This window comes from Elaeis guineensis, chromosome 2 (assembly GCF_000442705.2).
Source record: "Elaeis guineensis isolate ETL-2024a chromosome 2, EG11, whole genome shotgun sequence".
Taxonomy (NCBI): domain Eukaryota; kingdom Viridiplantae; phylum Streptophyta; class Magnoliopsida; order Arecales; family Arecaceae; genus Elaeis; species Elaeis guineensis.
This window is the reverse complement of record NC_025994.2, coordinates 13,154,770-13,170,599: the sequence shown is the minus strand read 5'-3', so window position 1 is coordinate 13,170,599 and position 15,830 is coordinate 13,154,770. Positions and strand designations below refer to the sequence as shown.

At 43.0% G+C, this 15,830-nt stretch overlaps 1 protein-coding gene across 1 annotated transcript; it reads right to left on the bottom strand.

Moving 5' to 3' along the window:
• Window positions 1-1,679: 1,679 nt before the first annotated feature.
• LOC105060116 (glycosyltransferase BC10) lies at window positions 1,680-8,887 on the bottom strand. The gene is made up of 3 exons (XM_019848250.3): window positions 8,612-8,887; window positions 7,893-8,541; window positions 1,680-2,584 (listed from the first exon to the last, which is right to left on the bottom strand). The coding sequence occupies exons 2-3, from the start codon at window positions 8,403-8,405 to the stop codon at window positions 1,943-1,945; spliced, it is 1,155 nt and encodes a 384-aa protein (XP_019703809.1). The 5' UTR covers window positions 8,406-8,541; window positions 8,612-8,887; the 3' UTR covers window positions 1,680-1,942.
• Window positions 8,888-15,830: the final 6,943 nt, after the last annotated feature.

Genomic DNA, 15,830 nt, shown 5'->3' with positions numbered 1-15,830 from the left:
CGTGGACGGCACAAAAAAAGTAGCTAGTCCAAAGGACCACAAGTGCTCAACTTTGAACTATCACAGCTATGTTTCAAGCCCATGGATAGACAGTACTAAAATAAAGTAGCATAGTCCAAAGGACCACGAGTGCTCGACCTTAAACTACTAGAGCCATGTATCAAGCCCATGGGTAGGTAGCAATAAAGTGGCTAATCCTAAGCACCGCAATCCCACGTACAATCACACAACTCAATTACAAGCTTGTTAGATATTGTAATTCACAATCACATTCTTTTATAAAAATTGATGCACATGGTTATCAGAATCCATCCAAATCAATATCAGTGATATGCCATACATAATTTCATATAGAATCATACATATATTTAATAAATAAGTATATAGCATGCACTGTTAAAAATTATATAAATCAAAATTATAGATGCACAAAATAATTTTTATATAAATTGATGATTAATGTCCAAAAATTTTTATCTCTATTCGTGATTGACTCAAACACAATAATCGATGAACTTCTTGATCTACGAATTCGGAATCAAGATGTTCTGCTTGACATCTTCTTGTACAATCAGTTGTATCTTTATATAATCACGAACAAATTTAAAAATTATACATGATTAAGGATAGAAAAATTATGAACATTCCCTTAAACATTACAAGTTCAAGACCTCTCCTAAAATTAACCAAAATTTGGATTTGTTAAAGTATCTTGACCCTCCATTGGTCCATAAGATTTTAGAGAGAGAAAATCATGAAGGAAGAAAAAAATCTACAGGGAGAAAATAGAGAGAGAAACTGATAGAGAGAGAAAGTGGAGAGAGAATAGAGAGAGAGGAGAGAGGAAAGAGAGAGAAACCCTCCTTTTTTTTTTTTTCTTTTCTTTTTCCTTTCTTTCCTTTTCTTTGCTTTTTCTTTTCTGATTTTTTTCCTTCCTTCGTTGAAACATGGGAAGGAGAAAAAGGGAGACTTTAAGGTTGGCCACCTCCCATGACGGTGACCCCTTTGGCACGAGCGACGACTGCTCTAGCCCACAATAGTCCAAGCACGATGGCCACGTCCGATGACGGCGACCAACTCGACGGAGGAAAAGAGAAAAGAAGAAGATAAAAAAAAAATAGATGAATATGTTTTCTATAGATTCCATCCACGACCCTTGCTAATCTCACTAGAAGTCAAGCCTTAGAGCTAGAGAAAGTAGGAGAAGAAAGTTTAGAGATTGTTACCTTGACTCTGGTGAGATCTTTCGGTCGAATTCGATAGGAATACTTCCACAAAATCCCCATGAAAATAGGTTGAAATTAAGAGCTTTTAAGGGTGGAAATTGGTGGAACTCGAATTGAGATGCTAGATAAGAGATGAAGATTGATTTTTATAGGCTAAGTTCAAAGTTAATCGAGTCAAAAACAAAGTCCTATTTTCCTCCTATTGAAATCAAAGAAACAGTCGGACTGCTTCTAGGAGTCTGATTCTTCCCCCTTTTTTTTTTGTTATTTTTTTTTTTGTTTTTCCTCCTGCTATAATATTCATGTAGAAGAGTTTAGGAAAATCGGGGTCCTTACAACATGCTACAATATTCATCAAAATTGAAACGTATATTTGACAAAAACCTAAAATTATAATAAGAGTAAAAATAAATATTGTAAAGGCTGTCAGTGAAAGAATCTTAAAACATGATGTTAATAAGAAAAAGAATGGATTACCCGTACAAGAAAAATTGCAAATTTTAACATGTAATCTGATTTGTATGGTAAACCTTGCATCTGGTTAATTGCTGTATTTAAGAAAATTGGCTATATATTTAACTATTTACTTGAATATATATTTTGGCCGTAAAATTATCTAATAATTTCTAAAAACTCTCGTGAACACCTCCTCATAAACCTAATTGAGTATCATGCTGCTGTGAACCTGCGTTGTTTCTGCTTTGCTTCACTGCTAATTATTTAAACCCAAGCAAACTGGGTGCAAGTTGGAGCAAAGGCTCCAAGGCATTTGGAGCAAACTTCCGAGCAAAGAGGAAACAAACTGACGAGGGCTGGGCGTTGTAAAAACAACTCTTGCCCTCAAGAATCTTCTTTAAAAATGCTTCAGTAATATCTCGCTTTCCAAAGGTTGCAGGGTGTGCCCCACCCCTCGACCAGTCCACCCAGGTGACAGATCTATTTGCCATAAGATGTGGTGACTCTATTGCCAGCATGGTGGGAAAGTAGTGCTCATCCACATAGCATCCTGGCTTGCAGAAATCTCTAAACTTTGGGTAATATTTGGCATCACTGATTATGTTGATCGCAAGTTTTCGATTCACTTCAAACCACTGAGCCCCTTTACGCCATTGTGCAATGTTGACCTCAGGTTTCATCCTCAGGTTGTACCGCCCCCTTCCATGAGGACCGGGGTCATCAAATGATCCAACAAAACTGTACCTGGACCTCATCAAGTATCGGTAGGTAATGCTGAAGTTGTATAGAGGAATGCACGACTCGGAAAGCAGGACAAACCGTTCATTGGATAGATCAAGCAATGCATTGGCAAGTAGCCGCCTCTCCGCATCACACATGCTCATCTTCCCCCACTCAGTTACCTGTTGAATTGAGAGTCCATACAATGTACTAAGCAAGCATGAAGAATAATTTGTGTTAGATGACTACTAAGAAGATATTAAACACTCACAACATTTGCATGAATGTTAAAGCAACGTTCATGCAATGGCCAAAGCAAGTCTGTTAACTACTTTAATCAATCTAAAATATAAACATGAAGGAACAGAATAGGTAATAATCAGATATTCTTCAATAGCAGTGCAAGAGGAAAAAGTGGGTCACTTGTCAATAAGTACAATTCCACGACTAAAAAGCTTTTCATAATGTAAAGATTTACATGGACTATCTCTAACTATTCAGTAAAAGAAAAAAAAAAAATGCAGTGATGTAGATATCTACATCACATTAACATGGAATAATCATGGTTAACGTTTATGCTTCTCTTTAGCCACCAATAAAAGTTTGGCTTCCTTGTATAATATAATTCGTGAAGGGAAGAAAAAGTTATATGACATTGCAGCCTCTTATGCATACATGAATTAGCAAGGTGCAAGCAATCTTAAATCCCTTTGAAAGAAATGGAAATATGCGGCAGACTAGCAGTGCTATGAAAACCTTAAAACCAAGGTTTGGAAACTTGGTTTTGGCTTTGGTTTTTGTAGGGCCCGTGTAGTTTTGGTTTCGGCAGTTTCAGTACCTTTGCTAGTTTTGCTCCAAGTTTTGGAGTTTCAGTATAAGAATCAAGAAAAATCAGATAATGAAAAGAAATAGAAGCAAAATTAATGAGATCAGGAAAATTAATTACATAACATTTTAGAATATTTTGTGATTCTTCTAATGTGATTTTGACAATTTGCACTGAAGTTTATGTCGCATAAAAGTAAAATTCATGAAGCATACTAGTATTTCATATTGTTGACAAAATTTATACAATATTACTTCCTAAATTTCAATTGTCAAAATTCATTACACTGACAATTCTGAAGCATTTTCGTGCCTAATATAAATTTTTTTCATTTTTTTAGTAGAACTATACATATTTGAATTTAGGAACTCTTGCTTATTAATTTGTTGTTAGGTGGCCATATAACTAAATAGTTGTAGTTATAGGCAATTATAGAATTTTATATATAACATAGGTATTTTTTAAAAATGAGTTGTATCTAGTCATTCATATTAGTCTTTATTTTTTACTATTTACTATGATAAGAGCCCTTTAAAGATCCCAACCCATCAAGAGTCATGTTTATTATTGATGCTCGTTTAGTTAAAGAAAAAAAGAAAAGAAAAAACACTGAAAATTGATGATATATAGCCTATGTACTTAAGTAATTAATAAATGAAATCAATATGACAGAAACACACAGAGAAGACTTAAAGAAAAGACTGCATTTTTTAGTTTGGTCAGTTTTGGCCAAAACTGATCGAAACTACCAACCAAAACCCTAAACTGGGGATCATTTTTGGTTCAGTCTTGGCTGAAATTGATTCATTTTGACCAAACTCGATATGTTTCGATTGAAACTTCAAACCTCGCTTATAACTTGATTTGATTCATACATACAGGATGCCCTGGGCACAAGGCCTCTAAAGACAGCAAGGCCAACGAAAAATAATTCTATGAGTCACCACATGAACTTTACATTCAGAAGAGCCTCCAATAGCAACACATATGCTAAAAACCCGAGAACACCTTGATGAATTTAAACCAATGACCCGCTCCATGCCAAGGAGAGTAGTAACATTTGGGCCAAGAAACAGCTTCTTTAGTTCTACATGTCGATGGAACTGTACAGAGCTATTAGGATTTACCTGTCTTGGATTCCTTACCAATATCAACATGAACTAGACATCTACTACTACATTAAAACTACAATTTATGAAACCTGACCAACTATCTTTGTCTACATGGAGTTGATTGAATGAACCAAGGTATGATATATCACACAAACTGAACATCTACAACCAACCGTCAATATGCTTAACTCTTTGGAATAAAAAATATACTGCAGTACAACCTGTACTGACTTTAATTTTATAAACTCATTAAATTTAGCACAAAGTATGTCAGGAAATTTCAATAAATCTTACAATTTATATGATCTCCTATTGCAACTTATGACACAATTTATTCTTCAATACTTCGATACATTGGCACCCTCAGAGGTTTGTCCTAGACGGTGGCAGCATTTCTTATCATTCTATATCATACAGCATGCATGGAGCTAGCAAATCATGTCAATTGGATAAGAGTAGCCATCTAATTTCCCCCTTGTAGAAGAAAATTATAAACCTGATTGCTGATGCTGGCAGCAAGGTAATGGGAGGAGGAGACAAACAAATTGCTGGGAGCAACTGTCTCCCACGCCTATTTACAAGGCACTGCAAACCTATGCTTCCAGTAGAGCAATACACTAGCAAAAATTCCCTCAAGAAAAAATACGCCATAGCAGATAAATTTAGAAATTAAGTAGGTTTATTGGTTCAAGATGATCCAAGGCTTGGTTTTATAAGAGATGGACCTGGCATGCTAGACCAGGTTTGAGCCAATTCTTGGGGAAAAGAAACACAGTTGGTTTCACATTTCTATTTCTGAGCCCAAGTTCTGTTCTAACAAGATTCCCACTGATATACACAAGGTATTAAAATATAAGAAAGAAATTATTTATATATAGATGTCAAAGCCCAACAAAATCTAAAACATGAAGCTTAAAAGGCCTAACAATCAGCAAAGCTTGAAGAGCTAACAATCCTATTGATTAATTCCACTCTTGAGCTTCCAAATCCAACAACAACTGCAGAAAAGGTCGTACTTTGTCAGGATGCTTTGTGAGGAAATCAGCAGCTCAGGTAGAGTAAGTCTATTTACCTGATGTTGCTTCTCTTTTTCCTTTCTGCAAAATATTCCATTATTCATATTTCTATAAGAATTTTGGTCTATGGAGAACACTATCATGCTGACGAGGGGGCGATCTTTTTTGCAGTAGTCACTGCACCACAAAGATAAATCCATTTCTAGCAGAAGAAAGTTAAAAGCCTCTTTAAAATGATGATTTTGAACTTTGTTCAATGGACTAATGTTCTAGATGATAAAATAACATCTGCTTGGTGCAGCTATCATATGATATCATATTACAGTGCCTCCGAAATGAAGAAACATCTTTTTCTTCCCTAGATGATTTCCTATGTGCATTACTAAAACTACCGCTCTTGAATTGCCCTTGGACCTTGGAGGACCTAGAAAGAATACCTTAATAATCTGTCATGAGCTAACGCAGATGGCCTAATCCTAATGAAAAGCAAGGTAGAATTTAGGACATAAATTCAAGACATGTATCATACTTTACCAGTTGATATTGGCTTTAACTAACTTCAGCAGTAAGGTAGTGGTATTGGTAGAGCTCCTTTAGACTACACTGTACTGGCACATGGTATTATAAAAAAAAAAAAAGAATCAGTTTATCTTTTTGGCAATTACTCCTGAATGTCCCTATTTCTGGTAGAATGTTTTTGGTATGGCATTTTTTTCTAGCAAGGGTTTTAAATATGGGTACTAGGCCTGCCTCAATTCACACCTAGGATGGTATGGAACTTGGATCAGATGGTAAGATCAGGATGGACCAAAAAAGTCATTAGCAAAAGAAAAAAAAGAATGAAAAGGAAAACAAATTGCTTCCCAACCATTCCAGCACATCCTCGGTGTTGGGAGACAACTAATACAGTCGAGATGGCTGAGAAATCTTGGTTCAAGAAAGAAAGAACTAGTGTCCCACACACATGCCAGGTACTTCCTAGAATGATATGGTATATGCAAGTCCCTTCGATACCACTGCGACATGAATCCTTGGCTTTTAGATTAAATAGTCATTTTCCTAAAACATATAACAAGATCCATGAAAAATCTACTAAAGACTCGCGCAAGAAGCTATCTTTGCCTTTCATTTCCATCAGGTAACCTCTTAGGGACAAAATTTTGTATATGGTTGTCACATAAGTTTGGCACACCTATTGGCACCAATAAAAAGGAATGTTCCAATAAGAGGAAACCTAAAGTTACAAATTGCTTCCTAGACCCAATTGAAAGCTTTTATCAATTTACAAGTGACAATGTATGTGGCTTTACAAATACAACCTTTATCAATTTTATGCCAACATGATTGGGTCATGTATCTATCGAAGCCTAAATATCACCCTAAGCAAAGCAAAGTTTTGCACCTGTGCACCACACTCTTCTGCTCAAGGATCACCTTATTTTGTATGTATCACACTGTGAAAACAGATTATGTTTCAATACATAGACATCTCCATTTGATGTGTTCAGCACAGGCATCATTCTCTATGACTACAAGAAGGTGGTATTATTCCTCGCTTTCCATTACATTGTTTACTCCTTGGACATGTAACAAAAAATTCCACATTAGATTAATTCCTGGAATGGTTGAATGACAATTCTCAATAAAGAAAGCTTCTAATCATCCATGTTCTAGATGATTCTATCTAAATTCTCAATTAACCACAATAATGACAGGGCTGTTACACAAAGACTGGGAAGAAAAATGTAACAAAGCCCTCTAAATTCATTGACAAGTTACTTTATGGCAGCTCAGTTTGCAGACAAACCAAAGATCCTATTTTATACCAATTCAAGGCCCAACATTATAAAAAACATATGTGTGGTTAACAAACAAAAGGGGATGGTGCAAGAAATAAGGAAAATGTGAGCAAAGTTAGACTGAATCAATATAAACATTAAAAGACATCATCTGTTTTACTTTTATACTACAAATTCGATAAATTAGTTCTGCTACAATTATTATTTTGTTACTGTTCACCAATAATACAACTGATTTTACATTGTTGCAGACAAGGAACTGTTGTGGAGAGATATTAATGACACCCAAGATGCAGAATGAGAGGAATGGCACAACACAGCATGCTAACATATGGGAATAATATGCGCATGAGCCTCTTGTCATTGCAGAGTCTGGGAAGCATCTAATATACACAGCCCCTTATCCTATGTGCAAAGAGGCTATTTCTATGTTTCGAACATCTAGGTCATAATGGAGCAATCTTACCATTGCATCATGCAATGTAGAGCACCTTTAAAAAAAATACATATAAACAGAAACATAATCCTCAAAAGAATTTTCTTATATCAAAAAACAATATTGTTAAGATTTAGCTTCCTCAGTAATCAAGTTTAAGTCCACTAAAATATCAGAAATATAGAAGGCAACATAAAAAGCAGTTAATTGGCATCACAATAAGGGAGGAAAATGCCTTTATTGGTCACCACTTAAAGATCTATAGCAATCAACATTAAGTTAATAAAACTCAAAAGTTCACCTTACTAGGGATCTGCCTCTTATAAAAGACTGAGGATGGCGGGAAGTCGGGCTGGTAACCTGGCAGGGAATGGATGTAAATGGAGTAAAGCTCCTCATGCCCTTCAAAGAACCTCTCCCAAAGTGGAGACAGTGGCAGAGGTCCTCTAGTCAAGAACAAGAAGGCAACCTTGGGAACCCTCTGAAACGGATACTTCTTCACCTGAGGAGCAAACGAAGCACGCCAAAAGAGCTGCTCATCGCTCATGTTGTGCATCAGGGTGCGCGGAGGCTTGATCCAACGTCTAAGATCAGTCTGCTCCTCCACGACGCAGGACTTGACGACAGGGCGAGCTTGGGATTTAATCGTCTGAAGGTCAAAATACCGAGTCATATACATGCTGAGGACAAAGAATACGGAAGCCAGAACCACGAACAGCGTGAGAAGCTGGAGAATCCTCGACGGAAAAACCCTTGATTGGGTCCTCTGCGGCGCATCCTTGCCATCCTCCGATGGCAAAACTGCAGCTTGCATCTTAACCAGATCAAAAGAGCAGCCAAAAAAGAGTTTTTTTTTTTTTTTTTGTGCACTTCTGGCGACTTCAATCCCAAGTATTCCACTCAATCCAATACCAGTTCCTCATCAAGAACGCGACGAAATTCGAGCAAAACTACTTCATTTAGAACATGTTCAAGATGGCATCTTTAGATCAAATAAGTGAAAAAAAATCCGATCTTTACCTTGTGGGAGTTCGAATTCCAGCAAAACTACTTTACTTCCCTCAGAACAAATCCAAAATCGCATATTTAGAATAAAACCAGACAAAAGATCCGATTTTTACATTCGGGAATCTCCTACTCCTGCTGATTCTTATCGGAGAGCTTCCCGAGAAGCAGAGATCTCCCTCGGGAGAAGGAAACCCAAAAATAAGAGTATTTATGTCCGCATGTCTCTCGGAAACTGGCGAATAAATAGGCGACGTTCTCGGGCTCTTCCAGCAGCCGTGAAGAATACGAAAGAGTTCCCAAACTGCGAACGTGTCGGTGGGGCCGGGAGAAGGGGGCCGCGGAGCGAAGGAAAGCCACGGAAGCGCGGGAGAGATAAGAAGGTCCAACGAAAGCTGTAGAAGTCTTTACGTTGCTGAATGGAGTCGAAATTAAGAGAGAACAGGATGAGGGAATTTTAATGAGTTTTTAACTTTATTATTACAACTACTATCTTAATTGAAGTGTAGGGAAAATGGAATCATGAAAAGAACATGGAGTGGGAACATTTCAGCCGTAATATAATAACATTCACAGTCTTGGCGAGTCTGGTCAATCGGTCGGCTTTCTGGAAGATGCTGAGAGGCCATGTTGCCGTTGAATTCCAAGCGTGATGCAGACTGCCATATTTGGCCAGTAGGTGATGTTTGAGAAAGTCACCTTCCATTGGTGGAGTGGCTTCCTGGAGTCGTGCGATACGGGGACCAAGCGAGCAGGGGTCTCCCAAAACAAACTAACCGTTGGGATATACCGACCGACGACCCCGACAGATGACCCCGACTGACGACCGATGGACGACTCTGAAGGATGATCCCGACCGACGACCGATGGACGACTCTGAAGGACGATCCCGACCGACGATCGACGGACGACTCCGACGGACGACCCCGACGGACGACTCCGACGGACGATCCCGACCGACTGACGGACGATTCCGATCGACGACCGACGGACGACTCCGACGGACCGATCCCGACGGACGACTCCGACGGACGATTCCGACCGACGACCGACGGACGACTCCGATGGACGACCCCGACGGACGACTCCGACGGACGACCCCGACCGACCCCACTCATGCCGACTCATCATCGGGCCTACATGTCCGATGCCCGACTACCGATCGACCGACGGGTGCCGTTACCGACCGACCGACGGGTGCCGTTACCGATCGATCGACGGCTACCGACCGATCGAGGATACGTCGGTCGGGCAGACTTTTTCCGCTCTTCCGACTGACTGCACTATGGAGCCCGATGCCTGACTCCTGCGACGTGCCTGACTGACTGTCGGAGGGGCCCAAATTTCCATCCGACGCCCCTCAGCTGGCCGCCGACCTATGGTCGATCGGCTCCTCCAATCGCCGTACTACTGCCAGAGACTGTCAGTCCTGACAACGGCGTGCGGCACTGCCGCCTAGGGGCATTATCCCACCTAAGGCATGGTCAACCCTAGCGATTTGACAGCCCCACGGCGATTTGATACCTTTACGGTGACTCTGACAGTCTTCAGTGAGTTGACAATTCTTCAATTGTCCGCGCCATTAATGACGACGCCATACCACGCTCCACTATATATATCGGGGAAGGCAACAGTGCTAGAGGTCCCTTCGAAACTTTTGGGCTTGCTCCCTCTCTCTCTCTCACCCTCTCTCATTGAGCTCCTTGTTTTCTTTTCACTGTTGCCTAGTCTCCTCTCTGACTTGACCATCGGAGGGTCCCCGCCGGAGCCGCCTCCGGTCAGTGCGGATTTTTTTTTGCAGGCCCTCGTTCCCGGCGACCAGGCGACGAGGGGATTGGCCGCAACAGATTGGCACACCAGGTAGGGAGGATCGACAGCACCAGGGATTGTAACCCCCGCGGAACTCGAAGCATCTCCTAAGATGACAAGAACGAGAGCTCAGCGGACGAGGGTCACTGGATCGGCGAGGCGCTCTTCCCGTCGGGAAGAGGCCTCTCCTCCATCCTCCATGGCGGAACCTAGCTCTCCGCATCCCGCGGTGACCACGGAGGTACAGATTGCGGCGATCGTGCGGTAGATGACCGTGCTGACAGACGCGATCAAGAGCCTTCAGCAACAACCGATCTGGTTGCCACCCTCGCCGGCGGAGCAACTGGCGGCACGTCCGGTGCCCTCCCGGAGCAGCCGCCGAAACTCGCGTCGGTCTCCGTCGCCTCCTCGGGAGCACTTGCCACAGCGCTTCCACCGAGAGGAGGAGGGGTGGCTGCGGCGTGATACCCATCGGTCCCGACGGTCATCTCCCTCCCAGCTGGAACGAGCGAGGAAGGAGAAGCGGCCGCGAACACCGTCCGCCTCTCTCTTGGACTCATCAGGAGACTTCACCCCCGGGGTCTCTCAGCACCGACGAATCGACGACTACGAACGTAGGTTCGAAGAAATCGACCGTCAGCTTGTCCAGCTGCAGGTGGACGGACAGAAGTCCTCAAACGACGTTGACTTCTAGACCGCCCAACCTCTCTCCCGACTCATCCTCGACGAACCGATCCCCAATCGGTTCAAGATGCCACACGTGGAGCCTTACGACGGCTCCACCGACCCAGTCGACCACTTGGAGAGCTACAAAGCTCTTATGACGATTCAGGGGGCAACCGATGCTCTTCTTTGCATCGACTTTCCCGCCACACTCCACAAAGCTGTCAGGGTCTGGTACTCCGGCCTCCGCTCGAAAAGTATCCATTCCTTCGGACAGCTCGAACATTCCTTCATGGTCCATTTCAGCACCAGTCGGAAGCCGCCACAAACCTCGGACAGTCTTTTCTCCCTCAAGCAGAGAGAAAACAAGACTCTACGACACTTTGTGACGCGATTCAATGCGGCCACGCTTGAGGTTCGGGACCTCAACGAAGATATGGCTATCTCGACCATGAAGAGGGGGCTAAGGGGGTCCCGTTTCACATACTCCTTGGACAAGATCCTCCCTCGGACATACGCCGAACTGCTGGAGTGCACGTACAAGTACATACGGCGGACGAAGGAGCTTCCGACCGGCGCCTGACTTAAGGCACGGGCCGAAAGGAAAAACGGAAGAAAGGTCGGGCCCATGCTGAACCCAGCAGGCCCTCCACTGATAGACGGGTCTTGCCCCGACGACGGAGTCCGAGACTGACGCATCGCAGGTATAACTCCTACAGCCCTCTCCCCGCTCCTCGTGCGCAGATCCTGATAGAGATCGAAGGAGCGGAGAATCCACGACGACCTCGGCCTCTGAAGGCAAAAGGCCCCGACCAACATGGCTCGATCACCGATCGCCGAACCGATGGCCTCGACCTCTGAAGGCAAAAGGCCCCGACCAACATGGCTCGATCACCGATTGTCGAATCAACGGCTCGATCACCGATCGTCGAATCAACAGCTCGATCACCGATCGCTGAACCGACGGCCTCAGCCTCTAAAGGCGAAAGGCCTCGACCAACATGGCTCGATCACCGATCGTCGAATCAACGGCTCGATCACCGATCGCCGAACAGACGGCCTCGATCTCTGAAGGCAAAAGGCCCCAACCAACATGGCTCGATTGCCGATCGCCGAATCTACGACTCCGTCATCGGCCTGATCGTCGAATCGTCGAACCAACGGCTCAATCTACATCTCGATCGTTGAGGACACATCGGATTCTACGATGGAGATCGAAGGGGCGGAATATCTACGACGGCCCCCATCTCTGAAGGCAAAGGGCTTCGACTAATGCGGCTGGCTAACTTGCCGACTTAGCTTCGATTAAGAAGGGCAAAATGCCAAGACGACCGCAGTCGCATTCGCGACATACCGATCTGGTCACGATCGATCGAAGGATATTTGACTTGCCACCGTTTATCATACATCCCGATGCATACGTCTGACCAAGGGCCGGACAATGGATATTCGATTTGCCATCGTTATCCTATCCGAATACGTTGGTCGCTACTCGACTATCAGATTCTGCGGAATGATCGTGTCGACGAGCAATGTTCGGAGGTTGGCCGACCTCCGACCCGACGTGCATGCTCGACCTACAGTCGGGATGACTGATATTTGATCGTTCGTTGATGTGATCGCCAGAGTCGGGGCAAGATGAGACGAAAAACCACTCCTTTCGTCCGAAGCCGTCGCCCACGTGTTCACGCGAGCCAACACGACATCGGACTCAGGAGTGGGGGGGCAACTGTTGGGATATACCGACCGACGACCCCGACTGACGACCGATGGACGACTCCGACGGACGACCTCAACTGACGACCGACGGACGACTCCGAAGGACGACCCCGATCGACGACCGACGGATGACTCCGACGGACGACCCCGATGGATGACTCCGACGGACGACCCCGACCGACGACCGACGGATGACTCCGACCGACGACCGACGGACGACTCCGACGGACCGATCCCGACGGATGACTCCGATGGACGACCCCGACCAACGACCGACAGACGACTCCGACGGACAACCCCGACGGACGACTCCGACGGACGACCCCGACCGACCCCACTCATGCCGACTCATCATCAGGCCTACATGTCCGACGTCCGACTACCGACCGACCGACGGGTGCCGTTACCGATCGATCGATGGCTACCGACCGACCGAGGATACGTCGGTCGGGCAGACCTTTTTCGCTCTCCCGACCGACTGCACTATGGAGCCCGATGCCTGACTTCTGCGACGTACCCGACTGACTGTCGGAGGGGCCCAAATTTCCATCCGACGCCTCTCAGCTGGCCGCCGACCTATGGTCGATCGGCTCCTCCAATCGCCGTACTACTACTAGAGACTGTCAGTCCTGACAACGGCGTGCGGCACTGCCGCCTAGGGGCAGTATCCCACCTAAAGCATGGTCAACCCTAGCGATTTGACAGTCCCACGGTGATTTGACACCTTTACGGTGACTCTGACAGTCTTCAGTGAGTTGACAATTCTTCAATTGTCCGCGCCATTAATGACGGTGCCATACCACGCTCCACTATATATATCGGGGAAGGCAACAGTGCTAGAGGTCCCTTCGAAACTCTTGGGCTTGCTCCTTCTCTCTCTCGCCCTCTCTCATTGAGCTCCTTGTTTTCTTTTTACTATTGCCTAGTCTCCTCTCTGACTTGATGGTCGGAGGGTCCCCGTCGGAGCCGTCTCCGGTCAGTGCGGACTTTCTTTTGCAGGCGCTCGTTCCCGGCGACCAGACGATGAGGGGATTGGCCGCAACACTAACAAAACAATGTGAGGACCCAACGGAAACATTGGGGCAGCCACTGCTTGATGAATCCGAGGATTTGGCATTCAAATTAGCAAAATGTTGGGGTGCAGGTTGTATCTTTTGTGCAAAACAACGGTTGATCTTTTTCCACAGCATAAATCATTGGATGATGCTACGTAGTTTTCAAAACATGATGTATATCTCATGATTTATATTGATGGATGGAGGGGAGAGGTTTGAGAGTTTTAAAAGTTGTTTAAAGTGCGACACAATGGTTGACATTAGAAAAAGATCAACTATTTTTTTACATGAAAGATGCAGCCCATACCCAAATTTTAGATACTTTACCAAGCTTTTAGTTATCAAAAATCTAATCCAACACAAGAAATGTAAATGTACATGAGAGATAGCATATATGTTCCTCAATTTGATTTTGTTATATAATTAGTATATATGCTCCTTAGTTTGATTTTGTTATATAATCAATTATAATGTATCAGCAACCAGATATTTTGTATATAGCTTATGTAATTAAATTTGAAATTCTACAAGATCCAAAAGTAATTAGCTACTGACTTTTTGTAAAAATGTGATAATGGATTGTTGATTATTAAACCAATAAAGCTAGAAATATTTCAAGAGAGTAGATTCTAAATATATGGAGAAAGAGATTAGATTCGCTAGGTGGAAAAATTGGTGAGGCATTCTAGGTATTATAGGTTTAGAATTAGGGAAAGCAAGCATAGATTAAAAGTGAAAGCACTATGAAATTGAAAATTTGGATGATATTTTTATTTTTATTATTGTTAAAATTCAATATATACACTTTGGAAGATGTATTTTTCTTGTATTTCTCCTTAAAAAGAAAAAAAAGAATAAAATATATTGAATCATGATAGAAAGAAGTTATATGTAGAAAGAAAGAACATGGAGCTTAATAGCATAGGGCCTCACAAACGGAATGACACTCAAGTTTTTGAACGTGCAGTCATGAAATTTGTATGAATTTATTGATTTGGCACTAGAATTAATAATTTTTTTTTATTAGCATTAGAACTAATAAATATTTTATGATACCCACCTCTCTTTCTCAACTTTTTTCTCTCCTCTCTCTTTCTCTCACTACTTCTCTCTTTTGAGATTAGAATACCAGAGGATAGTCCCTCTCTCATGATCTAGGTGGACCCCCATAAAGGGACTTGAATCATCCTAGTGGTTAGGTGGCATGTGGTCTTCCATCTCGATACTTGCCAAGCATCAATGGACATCATTATTATCAATCCCTAATGGGCTATTTGTACCTAGCCTTATTTTTATTTTATGATTTGACTAGTTGGATAATCCAACTCAGACCGATTAAACCCATCGGATGTTATTATCGAGTTGGCCCTATCCTTCCTCTGCCTCAACCTTCGTCAACCATCTTTGGACCCCACTATTGATAATTTAACATGTTACCCTTGCTTTGATTGGAGATTTGTTTCTTAATTTGATGAATTGAGATACATTGTTCTAATTGAATCGAGTTGCTTGCTGCCACCATGAGACCAAGCTTATCTTTCTTCTATGTGAATATTTTTTCATGGTCGGCCTTAATTTTATGTGCAGGTGCAATCATCCATAAAAGAAGCCAAGAAAGGATTTTATGCCATCTGATAGGAGACCACCTCCTAGATCTCCTTAGATGAACTTCTTTGTACCGGAATAAAGACTAAGGAGCGGATATCCAACATAGCCCATACACATTGAAGACAGAAGGTTTAAGCAGTTCCACCTCGAGGACTTTGCCTTGGCAGGTCCTACTTTGGATGCTCCAGCCTTGATAGCAATGGCTTCCGCAGGATCAAGCTGGATAAACGGCTGAATGATAGGAGACGACCTTATGACCCTTTTCTTTTTCTTTTTCTTCTTTGAAGGCTCGGTGTCACTCAGCCTCTTTTTTGGGATGCTCATCAATTCATCCATATCAAACTTCATCTCTGTAAGATCAAGAAATTTGGTCAGTCCAT

Bases quoted from the DNA above. Each gene is read 5' to 3' on its own strand.
- LOC105060116 (XM_019848250.3), bottom strand. From the start codon at position 8,405: ATGCAAGCTGCAGTTTTGCCATCGGAGGATGGCAAGGATGCGCCGCAG. The intron at 2,585-7,892 runs GTGAACTTTTGA...TCAATTCAACAG, and splicing joins AGAGGCAGATCCCTAGTAAG to GTAACTGAGTGGGGGAAGAT.